At 45.1% G+C, this 16,194-nt stretch overlaps 1 protein-coding gene across 2 annotated transcripts; it reads left to right on the top strand.

The window, feature by feature from the left end:
* The first annotated feature begins 932 nt into the window (after positions 1-932).
* arfgap2.L (ADP ribosylation factor GTPase activating protein 2 L homeolog) lies at positions 933-15,966 on the top strand. 2 transcript variants are annotated; one of them, XM_041589762.1, is made up of 17 exons: positions 933-1,157; positions 5,138-5,256; positions 5,340-5,412; positions 5,508-5,639; positions 6,885-6,965; positions 7,048-7,141; positions 7,216-7,272; positions 8,948-8,992; positions 9,279-9,331; positions 10,021-10,157; positions 10,244-10,375; positions 11,295-11,420; positions 11,738-11,875; positions 12,193-12,316; positions 12,816-12,909; positions 14,170-14,288; positions 14,371-15,966. In XM_041589762.1, exons 1-17 carry the CDS (start codon positions 1,086-1,088, stop codon positions 14,389-14,391), a joined length of 1,617 nt encoding a protein of 538 aa, XP_041445696.1. In that variant the 5' UTR covers positions 933-1,085; the 3' UTR covers positions 14,392-15,966. The 2 variants fall into 2 exon arrangements, with proteins under 2 accessions (XP_041445696.1, XP_018112823.1); XM_018257334.2 differs by lacking the exon at positions 8,948-8,992 and having other exon boundaries at positions 934-1,157.
* The last annotated feature ends 228 nt before the right edge of the window (positions 15,967-16,194 follow it).

Here is a 16,194-nt window from a genome sequence, read left to right as displayed (position 1 = left end):
TAGCTCATAACAAGGTTACAGATATATAGAAACATTGGGGTGTCACCCTGCTATAGTTCCAGGGGTACCCAGGGTACAAATAAGCACTCACCCCAAATCTCCCCCTAACTGACCTTCAGACTGGGCCCCCTTAGCTCATAACAAGGTTACAGATATATAGAAACATTGGGGTAACAGTCACCCTGCTATAGTTCCAGGGGTACCCAGGGCACAAATAAACACTCACCCCAAATCTCCCCCTAACTGACCTTCAGACTGGGTCCCCTTAGCTCATAACAAGGTTACAGATATATAGAAACATTGGGGTAACAGTCATCCTGCTATAGTTCCAGGGGTACCCAGGGCACAAATAAACACTCACCCCAAATCTCCCCCTAACTGACCTTCAGACTGGGCCCCCTTAGCTCATAACAAGGTTACAGATATATAGAAACATTGGGGTGTCTCCCTGCTATAGTTCCAGGGGTTACAGTGTAGGAAACAATCATTAGAAGCCCAGTTTAATTCAGTAACTACACATGTAACTGTCCACCTGTTTATGAACTACAAGTCCCAGGCTCCTCCTGGATTGTATTTGCTGGGGGCGGTGCCTCAGTTGTGCCTTTAGTTTATTGTTGCCCTTCTTGCAGCAAATGGACCAAAGTCGCACACATATTGGATGTTGTACATGAGCCTGTGATAGTGACATTGTTGCTTTACAACACGTTTTCCAGTTTCCACACGATGAGTAGAAGTTTTTGCACTTCTAATGTACTTCATTTAGAACAACTGCGCCACCTGCTGGCTTCCGGCCCCCCAGCACAAGCGCCTCAGCAAAGGTTCCAAGCAAAGACGGCTGTCATAGCTAACTATGTGGGAGGGACCTGATTGGCACCAACGCACCACGTGACAAGCCGGCTCTAAGCAAAGGAAGTGCAGCGACACTGTGCCTGGGTACCGGATGTTTGTAGCCTTCCCCTCAAGCACTGATGACGCAGCCTTCAGCGATTGGTCATTCCTGGTCGCGAGCCCCGCTGGCAGGGGACACGTAATAAGCGCTGCCCTCTGATTGGCCGCAGCGCGGAAAGGTTGTGAGGGGAGAGAACATGGCAGCCGAGCCGACTAAAGCCGAGATTCAGGCCGTGTTCAAGCGGCTCCGGGCTGCGCCTACTAACAAGGTACGTGCGGTGGGTGGGGCTTTATTTGGTGTCTGGGTCATGTTTGTATTTACATCTGGTCTTTGTCTGATGTGGCAGCGACTCTGTGAGACTCTTGTCTGTGAGGGACTGGGAGGGGGTCATTTATGGTCCAGTTGTTGCCTGTTCTCTGTCTGTATCTCCAATATGGGCCTCTCTGCTCCTACTCCTGTGTGGGGGCTCCTACTCCTCTCTGGGGCCAATCTGCTCCTTCTCTCTGGGCCCCTCTGCTCCTTCTCCTCTCTGGGGGCCCCTCTGCTCCTACTCCTCTCTGGGGGCCCCTCTGCTCTTACTCCTCTCTGGGGGCCCCTCTGCTCTTACTCCTCTCTGGGGGCCCCTCTGCTCTTACTCCTCTCTGGGGGCCCCTCTGCTCTTACTCCTCTCTGGGGGCCCCTCTGCTCCTACTCCTCTCTGGGGCCAATCTGCTCCTACTCCTCTCTGGGGGCCCCTCTGCTCTTACTCCTCTCTGGGGGCCCCTCTGCTCTTACTCCTCTCTGGGGGCCCCTCTGCTCTTACTCCTCTCTGGGGCCCCTCTGCTCTTACTCCTCTCTGGGGCCCCTCTGCTCTTACTCCTCTCTGGGGACCCCTCTGCTCTTACTCCTCTCTGGGGACCCCTCTGCTCCTACTCCTCTCTGGGGCCCCTCTGCTCCTACTCCTCTCTGGGGCCCCTCTGCTCTTACTCCTCTCTGGGGCCCCTCTGCTCTTACTCCTCTCTGGGGCCCCTCTGCTCTTACTCCTCTCTGGGGCCCCTCTGCTCTTACTCCTCTCTGGGGACCCCTCTGCTCTTACTCCTCTCTGGGGGCCCCTCTGCTCCTACTCCTCTCTGGGGGCCCCTCTGCTCCTACTCCTCTCTGGGGGCCCCTCTGCTCCTACTCCTCTCTGGGGGCCCCTCTGCTCTTACTCCTCTCTGGGGGCCCCTCTGCTCCTACTCCTCTCTGGGGGCCCCTCTGCTCCTACTCCTCTCTGGGGCCCCTCTGCTCTTACTCCTCTCTGGGGCCCCTCTGCTCTTACTCCTCTCTGGGGACCCCTCTGCTCTTACTCCTCTCTGGGGACCCCTCTGCTCTTACTCCTCTCTGGGGACCCCTCTGCTCTTACTCCTCTCTGGGGACCCCTCTGCTCTTACTCCTCTCTGGGGGCCCCTCTGCTCTTACTCCTCTCTGGGGGCCCCTCAAGTATAGGGGGAAGGACACAGGCTTGGGTGTCACTGGTTGGGATACTTTGGAATTATTTTCATTAAGTGGATAAATGGGGTGGGGGTCGTAGGTTGATTCCAGCCAGGCCTTTGCCTTTATTTGTATTGAGTTCCAGTTTGTGGGCCCCACACTGTAAATACTTACAGACAAGCTCATGCCCAGAATTCAACTGTCCCTGGACTGGGGGACTTTAGATTGTAAGCTCCTCAAAATATTCCCAACATGCTTCGGGGGGGTTTTATTGAAGGAGGTTTTGAGGGCAACAAAACATGGAGTCATGCGTCGGTCTCTGTGGCTGAAGGGGCAGAAATGCATAATATGATGTCATCACAAACTGTGACCTCATTCTTTTGCTTTTCCTGATTGGAGTCATAGAGCTGCTGATGTGATTGTTTAGGAGATGAAAAGAACAGGTGGATATCCAGACAGTGGCCCCTATTGTGAAAGGCCAGAAGGGTTAAGATCCGCTCGTTTAGTGACTTTACCAAACGAGCGGAGCTTATAGTGTATGGCCACCTTAAGGGAAATGAAGTGAAACCGTGGCTTTGTTGTTAGGGGGAGGGGCAACATCTGTTGTATCATTGTATTGACTGGACTGGAGAGCAGTGATTGGTGGAGAAGTCATTACACTGATTGAGGAGAGAGTAAAAGGCTGTCGGTGCTATTGTTATTCACAAGGAGTGAAGAATGGATGTTAATTGGGGCAGGACAATCATATAGTGATTTTTCTGTCTATTTTGGGAGGCTTTGTCACACTGACCTGAGGGCCGACCATCTCCCATGATACAGATTCTACGCCGGCCACCTGAATGGCCATGGACTGGCTAGTGCAACATTTGGAAGCCCAAGGCATAGACTTCACTCTTCCCCGAATTAAGCCCCGTAGGTGTAATACAATAATGAATGTTTAAAAGGACTGATGGTTTTTCTTGTGTAACGTTGGAAATTGAGGGCTCCATTTACTTGTTTGGGAAGGTCACCAGTGTGTGGTCTTTAGCTAGCCCCTGGGCCAATGATCCAGATCACACGAGGTGATGTAATTGGGCCGGGGGTTTCTTACTGTATCTGTGGCCCTGTGTATGTCTCTGCTAGAGGGGTTTTCTGTTCAGGGCAGTCAAAGAAAACATTGTATTAAAGGCTTGAAGGGCTGTTAACTTAAAGGAATTGTTCAGCATAAAAATAAAAACAGGTAAATAGATAGGATGTGCCAAATAAACAATGTTTCTAATATATTTAGTTAGGCAAAAATGTTAATGTATAAAGGCTGGAGTGACTGGATGTGTAACATAATAGCCAGAACACTACTTCCTGCTTTTCAGCTCTCTTGGTTTCCACTGATTGTTTCTTCTGCTTAGGAAAACAATTAGAAACCTTTCTCAAATCTTTCCTAAGCAGAAGAACATCAGAGCAGCCTCTTTCTTTCTCCTGACAACTTCCTTGACTACTTGCTGGTCAGACTGGTGGGAAAATGACCAGCAGGTGGCACTGTTGTAACACAATTCATTCATATTAACAGCACATGTATCCCTTAATACAGGAGTAACTGAGTTGCTTTCTGCTGCGTTTGGGCAGTTAATGTGGATTTCCACAGCTTCTGACCAATTGACCCTGAGGCTGAATGGACAGATACTACACAAATGGCCACACACACACGGGTATGGCCACCTTCCATTGTATGTTCCCTGGTGCCCACAGCCTGAACAAACAGAACAGCAACTCCTCTTCACTCCCTCCTCTGTCGGAGCACTGAACCCCCACCCACACGGTGCATGAGAAGTTTCCAGAGTTGGGTGCTGCATCGCTGCTGCCTGTCACTCCGGGTCTCTCATCCATTGCAGCAGTTGCAGTGTTTGCACTTAAAGGGGAAGGAAACCTAGTCGGCGTAAAAACCCTCCCCCCCCCCCTCCCGTGTATTGCCCCCTTCTTCTTCTTCCACGCGATCTTCTTCCTGCTTTGAAAAGTACTTTGTGACTTTTGGCGCATGCGCAGTAGATCCGTGCTGGTGAAATGCTCCTACTGCGCATGCGCCAAAATGTCGTTCAAAGCAGGAAGAAGATCGCGTGGAAGAAGATGTCGTCTGTGAACTCCCTGGACTGGACCTGCGCAGAAGGGTAAGTAACAAGTTAGGGGCATTTGCCTAGCGGGACGGGTAGGCCAGGGGGGAGGAGGGAGGGTGGGCAACACATGGGAGGGGGGAGGGTTTTTGCGCCGACTAGGTTTCCTTCCCCTTTAAACGGCTTGTTCACCTTTAAATTAACTTTTAGTATGATGTAGAGAGGGATATTCTGAGACCATTTGCAATTGGTTTTCATTTTTTATTATTTGTGGTTTTGGAGTTATTTAGCTTTTTATTCAGCAGCTCTCCAGTTTGCAATTTCAGCCATCTGGTTGCTAGGGTCCAAATTACCCTAGCAACCATGCATTGATTTGAACAAGAGACGGGGATAGAAGAGGAGCTGAAGATGAGTAGTAAATAGTAACAATGACAATGTAGCCTTACAGAGCATTTGTTTTTTAGAAAGGGTCAGCGACCCCATTTGAAAGCTGCAAAGCGTCAGAAGAAAAAGGCAAATAACTTTAAAACTATTGAAAAAAAAAAACTTAAAGGTGAACCACCCTTATAAGAATGTTTGCTGTCCAGTGGATACAATGGAATTTTCCTGTACACGTAGCATAAAGTATTCTCCACTTTATTCTCTTATTAAGTCATAATGCTGCTGTTTATTATGAATTTACTCCATTAACGGCCGTTTCTGGCGTTTGTTATAGTCGTGCTTCGACTGCGGCGCTAAGAATCCCAGCTGGGCCAGTATCTCTTATGGAGTCTTCCTCTGCATTGACTGCTCCGGAATCCACCGCTCTTTGGGGGTTCATCTCAGTTTCATCAGGTAAGTGGGGGGCCATGTTTGTATTTCTGGCAGCTGATGGGACTTGTAGAAAACGTTACCGTATTCTGATGTCTCTGTAACAGATCGACTGAGCTGGACTCTAACTGGAGCTGGTTCCAGCTGAGATGCATGCAAGTGGGAGGAAATGCCAGCGCGGTGAGTAACGTTTCTTCTCCAAGTCTTTCCTGCCCTCGTTGTATGCCTGAAATCTCTCCTACTCGGCTTCTAACAGACGCTTTTGTCTTTCATAGAATGCGTTTTTCAATCAGCATGGCAGCTCCACCAACGACACCAATGCAAAGTACAACAGCCGCAGCGCTCACACGTATCGGGAGAAGATCAGACATTTGGCAAATGCTGCCATGTCTAAGCACAGTGCTGATGTGAGTGAGCGAAGATGCCTATTGTGTAGCCGTGAACACAGATTACAGTAGGAAAACATGTTTTTATCAAAACACAAGTTAATAGTCCTGCTCCGACAGACTTCTGTTCTGAAATCCATTTTTCCAAAGAGCAAACAGATTTTTTTTTTTCTATATTTAAAAGGGTTGTTCACCTTTGAGATAACTTTTAATATGATGTAGAGAGGGATATTCTGAGACAATTTGCAATTGGTTTTCATTTTTTATTATTTGTGGTTTTTGAGTTATTTAGCTTTTTATTCAGCAGCTCTTCAATTGGCATTTTAAGCCATCTGGTAACTAGGGTCCAAATTATCATAGCAACCATGCATTGAATTTGAATAAGAGACTGGCATAGGAGAAGCCCGAATAGAAGGATCAGTAATAAAAACTAGCAATACATTTGTAGCCTTACAGAGCATTTGTTTGTTTTTTTAGAAGGGGACAGCGATGCTGCAAAGAATCAAAAGAAAAAAAACAAATAACTACAAAGCTATAAAAAATAAATTCTGAAAACCAATTGAAACGTTGTTTAGTATTGGCCGTTCTATAACATAATAAAAGTTACTTTAAAGGTGAACCACTTCTTTTAATTTTGAAATCTGACATGGGGCTAGACATATTGTCAGTTTCCCAGCTGCCCCCAGTCATGTGACTTGTGTTCTGATAATCTTCCGTCACTCTTTACTGCTGTACTGCAAGTTGGAGTGATATCACCCCTCCCTTCCCCCCCCAGCAGCCTATTGGCCCGTGTGTGAGGAAATCGGACGTCCATCCCCGATCGATAGCTGGCCGAGAGCCAGATCTCAATCTCAAATCCCGTCGGATTGTGGCCGCATCTGTTCATTGATGTGGTCCCGTGATCCAACCGACCATATCGTATCCATTCTGATCTGATTGTTGGGCCCCAGGGCCGACGATCGGATCAGCTCGATATTACTTCAATGTGGGCATATCGTGGAGTGATGTGTAGTATATCTTTCCTGGATATTCAGGCAGGGGCACCATCAAGGTTCTACTACAGTCAGGGAACCTGTGGCAAAGAGGATCCAGAGCCGGAAAGGCTCGATTATTGGGTCAGGGGGTTTGATATAATTAGGACTTGGTCAGGGCAGATCAAGCTATAGTCTTGTATGGGCCACCATTTTACTTGTTGGCTAGAGCCCTACACCCAGGAGAATGTCCATTTATTTGACTTATTTATTTATTTATTTATTTTCCTACTAGCTCTGGGTCGATGGGATGAACTGTGCTCTTGTGCAGCCAGCAGAGAAGAAAGAATCGGACTTTTTTTCAGAGATGACCCAGGTAAGTGCTGCTCTCCTCACCTTTACACTTACAGTTCACTAGCGCCAATAACTGGGCCAATTGTAATCGGTCTCCTCTTCAGCCTTCCAGCTCCTGGGAGGCAACTCCAGCATCAGAACCCAAAATAACCACTGAAACAATGTCTATAAGTGCGCCAGAAACTGCTGATTCTACAAGTGAGTGTCTCGTGTTGTGCCGAGGCAGACTCTGTGCAATACGGCATCAAATTAATATTCTTTTGTTCCTACAGATGCTGAGAGCGGCCCCAGCGTCGACATTCTAAGCTCATCTCCAAAAGCTGCCGTGGGTAAGTGTTTTGGTAGATTCCCTTGTGTGTAGGTTTGAAATTGTAAAGCTTCTCGCACCAGGAGGAAGGACCTTTGTGAGTTTCCCTAAAGTTAAATATTTCTGGACTCTGTTGTTTAAAGGAGAAGGAAAGCTACGGAGGCATTTTATTGCCAATAGATTAGCTACAACAGTGCAAGTTAGAATGCTATATTTATTCTGTAGAATGTTTTACCATACCTGAGTAACAGCTCTAGAAACTCTGTTTGTTTAGGATAGGAGCTGCAGTATTAATGTGGTGTGACATCACTTCCTGCCTGAGTCTCTCCCTGCTCTGGGCTCAGATTACAGTAGAGAAGGGAGGAGGGAGAGAGGAGCAAACTGAGCATGCTCTAGCCCTAGCCCTGGAGGTTTAAGATGAAAACAGGAAGTCTGATACAGAAGCCCATGAGTACACAATAGAAGGAAAGAAATGTGCTGTTTCTTTTGACAGAGGACTCAGAGCAACATTACTTTGGGGGTTTACTGGTATATTTAGATGGACCTTTCTGATAAGGCTTACTTAGTTTTAACCTTTCCTTCTCCTTTAAGAAAAAGTAAAGCCCATCCCAGATCCCCTTGAAATCAGACAAGAGCTGTGATCATTAGCAAACCTTAGACAGACCTCATTTAGGTTTTAATTTGAACTTGACATGGACATAGTGCAGTGCAGACCCCCAAAAATAAGGATTTCATAGCCTCACTACAAAACACAGCTGGAACAAGGACAGTCCATTGTGTAAATTGAGATTTGGCCACTAGAGGGCAGCACCACAGTAAAAAAGTAAAACCAATCACTCAGGTGATTAGTTCTACTTTTATTCATGGCCCCACTTAGCTCATACAATGTACATATATAGGAAACCACCAGAAAGCTCCCCTTTACTGACCTTCAAGCTGGACTTTCAGTTGTATCTAGGGGAGCAAATGTATATTCTCTTTAAAGGGGAACTATTGAGAAAATGAAAATTGAATATACTGAAATATTAAAATTCTGCATTGTTTCTGAAATAATCAAGTTTATCTTTTTACTATTCCTCTCTCAGCATCTGTTTCTCTTCATTCTGTCTTCATGCAACATTTGGGTGTCGGATAATCACTGACAGTTAGATCCAATATATCTTATCGGAGGCTTCTTTTGCCTAGAAGATGTATTAGAGCTCACTCTATTAAACTCACCAGACATCGTGTCTCTCTACATGCAGAATTTGTGCAAAAGGCAGTTATTTTGTTATATTGTGTTTGTACTGGAATCCGTTATATGAGTGAGCTCTGATACATCTGCTAGGTAAAAGGAGCCCCCTATAAGATATATTGGATCTAACTGTCATTGAATACCTGACACCCAACTGCTGAATGAAGAGAAACAGATGCTGAGAGAGGAATAGTGAAGATAAACTTGATTATTTCAGAAACAATGCAGCATTTTTAATTTGATTGTATTTAGAAAGTGTCTTATTTCAGTATGAGGAAGCTTAAGGTTAAAATTTAATTATGATGATAGTTCCCCTTTAACTCTCCACCTCACTGGTCTTCAGGCTCAGCCCCCCGCCCAAGTTCTAGTGCACCTCAGAAGGGCCACACTCTCTCCGGGAACCGCCTTGGGGTAGGTGATGCCCTGTATTTCTGCTGAACAAACATGTTCCTTTCTCCCTCAGACCGGGCCATGTGCCTTTCAGTTGAGGAGCCGACGTTGAGCTCAGGTGACCGGTTTGGTGACTGGCTCGCTTTGGCATGTCATGTGCTGTGCAGTTTGCAGCCTGGAGATGCCGTGTGTCATATTCAACTGTCCTGTTGTTTCCCCACTCTGCTTCTATAATCCCATTTCTGTTTGCGGGCAGTTTTCTTGTGCTCAGGATCCTGCAGCACTAACCTTAAGTTGCCTTTGGCCTGTAGCCCCAGAATGAACTGCTATTTACCTACTAACACAGAGGCACCAAGGAGCGGAATTTGGGGAAACCACCTGCTCATGTGTTTATCTCTTTTCAGAAGTGAAGCCATCTCTTATTGGGAAGAAGAAAGCCAACACTGCTAAGAAGGGGGTAAGGATTAGCGTGGTTTTTTTTTTTTTAAAGGAGAAGTAAAGCTTAAATAAAGAAGTAGGTAGAAATGTTATACATGATGTTTTGTGCTTCTGTACCAGCCCAAGGCAACCACAGCCCTTTAGCAGTAAAGATCTGTGTCTCCAAAGATGCCCCAGTAGCTCCCCATCTTCTTTTCTGCTGATTCACTGCACATGCTCTGTGCTGCTGTCACTTACTGAGCTTAGGGACCCACTCACAATATACAGTACACATAGAATAGAAATGTCACAATATAAGGCTGATTAGTAATTAATACAGATAATTACTACATGGCAGCACAGAAACCAGTGCAATTAGCATCAGAATTTAATAATCAGCAAACCTGTAGCATCAGCTTATATTACAGCCAGGGAAGCTCATTTTCTGCTGGATAATTAGTGACGAGCCCTAAGCTTAGCTTCTCAACAGCCAATCAGAGCCCACTGAGCATGTGAGTGTCACAGACACTTTCCAAGATGGTGACCCCCTGTGACAAGTTTGAAGTCCTGGATCATTGCTGCTATTGACAAGCTCAAACTTTAGCCTCGTGCAATAAGTTCACTATATAAAATATGGCATTTTTGGCCATATTCATTTTTAGGGTTTAGTTCTCCTTTGAGTGTGGAAGTGTGTCATTATCTGACCTGCAGCGTCTGATTCTGTTTCAGCTGGGGGCTAAGAAGGGCCTAGGTGCTCAGAAGGTGAGTAGTCAGAGCTTCAGCGAGATCGAGCGTCGTGCTCAGGTGGCAGAGAAGTTAAGAGAGCAGCAGGCAGTCGAGCTAAAGAAAGAAGCTGAAGAATCAATGTGAGTCTTTTCTTGCTGCTACTTGATTTACCTATTTATAATGCGACACTCCCAGGGATTACCACAATCCTTTGTCCCCCCTGTAGTGTTTCCTCTATGAGGCTGGCGTATCAGGAACTTCAAATTGACAGGAAGCAGGAAGACAAGAAGCTGCAGAATTTGGAAGGAAAGAAGCGAGAGCAAGCTGAGAGACTTGGCATGGGTTTAGCTGCACGCAGGTACAATGTGCAGAGATTATAATAGGGCTGCCACACTTGATTACCCAGATAATGATCTTCTTTACATTGGCCTGCTCTCTTTCCCATGGTCTGGGAGAGGGATTTTTTGTTTTCCAATTCAATTGATCGCAAACACCGATCAGAGGGAGAGGAAACTCATAGAGATCAGTGGTCCAAGCTCCACCCCTTCTACATTACTATAGAAACCACAGCATCCAATTTGCAGATGTACAGCTCCACCAATGAATGATGGCATATGGGTGGTTGTATTTACTTTCCATAAGGAAGCTTTCTAGTAGGGATGCACCGAATCCAGGATTCAGTTCGGGATTTGACCAGGATTCTGCCTTTTTCAGCAGAATTCGGATTCAGCCAAATCCTTCTGCCCAGCCAAACCGAATCCAAATCCTAATTTGCATATGCAATTTAGAGGCAGGGAGGGAAATCACGTGACTTTTTGCCAGAAAACAAGGAAGTAAGAAATGTTTTCCCATTATTTGCATATGCAAATTAGGATTTCGGGTTCGGTATTCAGCTGAATCTTTCTCGAGGGGTGCAGCCGAATCCAAAATAGTGGATTCGGTGCATCACTACTTTCTAGTAAATGGGCCCATGTTTCATCGTAACTGAACTTGCCTGTAGAAAACCTTATTAGCAGCGATAGAATTGATAGCTTTATCACCTGCGGTACCACTTCACACCAGTCCTACAGGGAATCACGAGCAGCTATAGCCCATTATTTCTGATGCTGGATGTACTAATGGACGTCTCAGGAGCACAACATTATGAAGGTGGGATGGGTTGTATCATCCAACCAAATGACCCAAAGCTACGGGGAGTCCCATGAATGTTTTGATTGCTAGTGAATGCTTCATTTTCTCTTCTTTTAGCTGATAATGTTCTTTTTCTATCCTTCTAGTTCTATCTCACACTCTGTGCTGTCGGAGATGCATGTCATTGAGCAAGAGACGCCAGTGGCTAACAAGTCCTCACGCTCCCAACTTGACCTTCTGGAGGATTCCAGTTTCACCTCGGGGCCCCCAAAGTACGAATCATGATATTTTGTCTGGAGCACATCTTGCAGGCTTTCACATACCCACAGTCTAGGAACTGCATGATTCCTATCATACCATGCCACTCTTAAAGGGGATACATTTCCCTGTACTTAGAAGTTACTTTTTGTAATGAAACATGTTTCAATTTGTCTACATTAATCTCTTTTTCCAACCATTGCTCCTCCCCAGGAATGAGAGGCTGTCACTCTGGGGCTGGGCTGGAAGATCTTCATTCATTTAATTTTTGGTATTATGATTGGTACTACGTTTCCTCTAAGTAATATTGCATTGTCCTCTCAATCCTCAGGTATAAGGACAACCCGTTTTCTCTTGGAGAAGGTTTTAGCTCACGGTGGGAGACTGAAAACTCTTCTTGGGGTTCTGCAGACAAGACAGAGGAAGAACGAGAGGTGACGATCTCCAGTATCCAGCCAGCAAGGGACCGGTGAGTTATCAGCCATTAAGTGATATTTTGGCTGGGAGCACAGTGCTTTCCAGCTTGGCGGTGGGTGATAATTCTTGGTTTAGCACTTCATTCATTTCTATACTAACTGCGTGCATTCATGGGTCATGTGATTATTGCTCTGAATAATGGCCGCCAGCATTTAACAAACAAGGGCAGGAGGTAGTGGGCTCTGGGCAACATCACACTTCCTGGAATGTCCCTCTGGCAAATAATTGCCCATCACATGACTAACTTATCTCTTTACCTTCTTATTTTTGTTCAGCGTTTTTTCATATTTTTGTGCTTTATCTGCTCAGGCCTGCCAACCGAAGGAAACCAGAGAGCCCCCCAGGTCCAGAATCCAACGAAGCGAGGATGAAGTTCGCCAGCGCCAAAGCCATTTCCTCAGACATGTTTTTTGGAAGAGAAAACGATGCAGAAGTGAGAGCCGAATAACATTTTGTACATCTGGCAGTTCTTGCTTTTGTTTCGATGCTTTTCTGTAAAGTCCCATTCAGACCTCCTTCCATTTTATATTCATCTTCTTTCTTGTTTAATGGCATGTACCATCATACATATGGAACCACATACAGAATTTAATTGCAGACGCCTAGTTAAGTGTTTTTATTCCAGTGCTGCACCTGTATGAGACTAGAACATTGTCTGCCTGCTTTGCTTAAGCCATGTATAGAAGCTCTAAGCATTTTTTTCCTTTTTTCGTTAAGTCTTCCTATATCTGCTCTTTTCAACAACAAAATAAAAACATTCTCTTAAGAATTGATGTTGCTTTTTGGAGCAGGGTTTTTCAGCCCCCAGCTGTTAGTTTGTGAGTTCCGTTGTTATAATTTGTTGCCATTGAATTACTTTTCAGGTGTGTTTAATGATGAACTCATGGCTGTTTAGGTGCGTTTGCTAATTGCTAATTATCTCTTCCTTGTAGTACGAAGCCAGATCACGTCTGCAGCAGCTCTCATCTAGCAACTCTATTAGTTCAGCCGACCTCTTCGGAGACCCAAACTCTGTAAACATGTCAGGTCAGTAAATCTGTCAGCTGGGGCTCTGCCATTCATATTGCTTTGGGTTTTGTACAAGAATTCCAATGAAGCAGCAGTCAGCCAAGGATTTCCAACCTGCGGCCCTAAAGTCGTTCTCTAGAGCAAGTTGCTGCACCCCCAGTTGCCCATAGTTATCTGGAAATTACAATGAAACAGCTAGGTAGCCTGCAGGTTGGACATTGTGGATTTTTGTATCTTTTTATTTATTTATTTATTTTTTGAAAGCCCAAGGTCGTGCTTTCTATCACTCTTAAAGAATAGGTAAAACTGTAAAAAAAGTGAATGCAAAATTGATGAGGTTGCTATTCTAAGCACTTTTGCAATGTACATTTATTTTTTTTAATTCCAAGATATTAAGGGATACATGTGCTGTTAATATGAATTTTGTTCCAACAGCGCCACCTGTTGGTCAGTTTCCCACCAGCAAGTAGTCAAGGAAGTTGTCAGGAGAAAGAAAGAGGCTGCTCTGATGTTCTTCTGCTTAGGAAACAAAATAGAAACCTTTCTCACATCTTTCCTAAGCAGAAGAACATCAGCCTCTTTCTTTCTCCTGACAACTTCCTTGACTACTTGGTGGTCAGACTGGTGGGAAACTGACCAGCAGGTGGCGCTGTTGTAACAAAATTCATTCATATTAACAGTACATGTGTCCCTTAATATCTTGGAATTAAAAATAAATAAATAATGCATGTACATTGCAAAAGTGCTTAGAATACGGGTCTCATTAATTTTACATTCACTTATTTTAAAGGTTTACTTATTTTTTAAGTTCAGGCTGCATCCGGAGGCCAAAAGGCGGAGAAGGCGTCCCAAGTCAGTTGGCTCACTGTATCTAGGGTGAGCCCCGTTCTGGCTGTGAGGAGTTTTGATTTCCCGCTACCCACCACCTATGACTTCCATTTACTGTGCTGTGATTTGATTTATATGTTTTATTCACAACCATAATCTCAGCAGTCACTCACAGTTGCCCAATCGAGAGAACCCTTCACGCTTTTCACTGGCAAGAAACCTGCAAGGCAACTACGTCTTTTCACCCCCTCCAGCCTGAACCAAATGTTCTAATGTTTCTCTTGTCCGTACTGGATATTTAGTAAATCTGTTAATCATTCAGAAGAACGTTGTACCCGTATGGAGTTTTAAGCCTAATCTGATCTCTTGCTTTGTCATGAGTTAAATGTTTGTTTAAAATGTCCCTAATTTGAGCACAAGTGATTTAAGATAGTGGGTTCCGTGTTTTAGGTGGCGGCTCCCTCGGTAACGTGTTGCCTGCAACGGACATAACCCACTTCAAGCAGGGAGTCAAATCCGTGGCTGGCAAGATGGCAGTTCTGGCTAACGGAGTGATGAATTCGCTGCAGGTAACGTTGACCCCATTTCTTTTCCGTTTGTGTATTTTCTACTTGCCATTAACAACCCTCGCTCTCTCTCTCCCCCCCGCAGGATCGCTACAGCTCCTATTAAACAAAACGATTACGAGCCTGGATCTGAAGCATTTACCCCGATGCATTCATCTAATGGGAGAGGGTGAGAGAGAAAAACAAGGCGCATCCCCTGATTGAACAGACCTCGTTCTTTGTAGACCGTGACCACGTCAGTATTGTTTTACCGTATCAAACTCACCCCTTCCACAGAGTGTCTGCTGTTGCTTAAATCTCACTGGCTGCCCCTCGCCTCAAGCAATGGGCAGTTGCTGCTTCCTCCTTCTGCAGGAGACACTGAGGGACATTGTTTATTTTAATTTAATGTGTCTTTGTGTGAAATGAGTCTATGGCCGTCTCCTCTGGGCTTCCAGCAGGGAGCGTGTCTCTGTAGCATGTCGTGTGGTTTTTTTTTTTAGAAGGGTTGGAAGAAGAAAATGGACAAAGGATCTTGTTCTGTAGCGACATTTGGTTATTTTAATTCAGATATTCAGTGACCTCCGTGTAAAGTCGCAGGCCTCGGAGATGCACAATTTGCCCGGTTTTCTTAATCACCGCGGAATTATTGTGGGACTTTTTTTTTGTTGTTGTTATTTTAATGGATTTTATCACAATCGATTCCATCTTGTTACCCAGAAGCTTTGCAGTCACTGGGTTGGATGGAGAGATTTTATACATAAGGGCTGCATGAGTATTTATTTTTGTTGCTGTCTCTTGGCCATTGGCAGATCCCCTCCCCCCCTTCCTTACTTACAAGTGCCAGATTGGCAATCACATTGCCCTGAACCACAAGTTTGTCTGTGGCACATCCGTATAGAGATGATATAAACAAGATCCTGAGCTGTAAATGCTGTTAATGTTCATTGACCATTCAGTGTATCTACATGAGTTGTAGGCAATGTACAACATGGCATCAGCTTTGCAGGACTGCGTCTACCAGCTTTGGAGCTCGTCTTGCTCTTTTAAAGCAGCGCTGGGCAGCTTTTTACATGTGGTTGGCCAGTTAAAGGCCACATAGGGCTTCATCTAGACAGTCCTGCCCTTACAGACCCTTTTAATGAGTGTGCATGGAATCGTTTCTTAAAATGTGCATGAGAAATGTCCCTTTACCTCTTGGCCACGGCCAAACTGAAAAGGTTTATTTTTTTTGCGGGTGTCAAATTCTATACGGCGTCTCCTCGTTTTACTGATATCTAAACTTCGATTTTAATCTTTAAAGGGACAGTATTGTTTTTGTTTTTCTGTGGTGCTCACGTAAAGTAGCCTAGAACTAATAAACCTCCAGTGGGGAAAATAATACAAAGTGCACCGCAGAACTTACCTGTTTCCAATCACTTCTGGCAAGCTCCGCTTTAGCATAGTGGGAGGAGCCAGTCAAGTGATTGGCTGGATGATGGTTATGGGAAATATTCTAGAGTCGGCTGTAAAACGTCGCTGGGTTGGCACAGCCGATTGCAAGCAGTGTGGCAGCTTCAAGGGGGTGCGCACCTTAATATATTCTTATTTTAATATATATTTATAGAAGTCACTTGCCTTCCAAACAAACATTACTGATCCTTTAACCTGTTTCGATGCCCATTTTTCATGACACAATAAAATGATGATTTAACCACCTTAACACAGTGCGGTCCTTGTGTTTTACGTAAAAACGTGATGCGAGGCCTCGATACAAACGCCTGGTCATGCCTCGGTTTCAGCACAAATTCATTTAGAAACTTTTGTAAAACGAGAAAATATTGTATTTATTAGCAGCGCAACAAGACCGAGACACAGAATTTTTTGGAAAAAAACCAAAACATTCCATTGGGTAAACACATGCCGATTGGACTCCTGCCCTGGCTCTCTC

This window comes from Xenopus laevis, chromosome 4L (assembly GCF_017654675.1).
Source record: "Xenopus laevis strain J_2021 chromosome 4L, Xenopus_laevis_v10.1, whole genome shotgun sequence".
NCBI classification, from domain to species: Eukaryota; Metazoa; Chordata; class Amphibia; order Anura; family Pipidae; genus Xenopus; species Xenopus laevis.
Note: the sequence above shows the minus strand (reverse complement) of the source record. Positions and strands in the feature narration are given on the sequence as shown.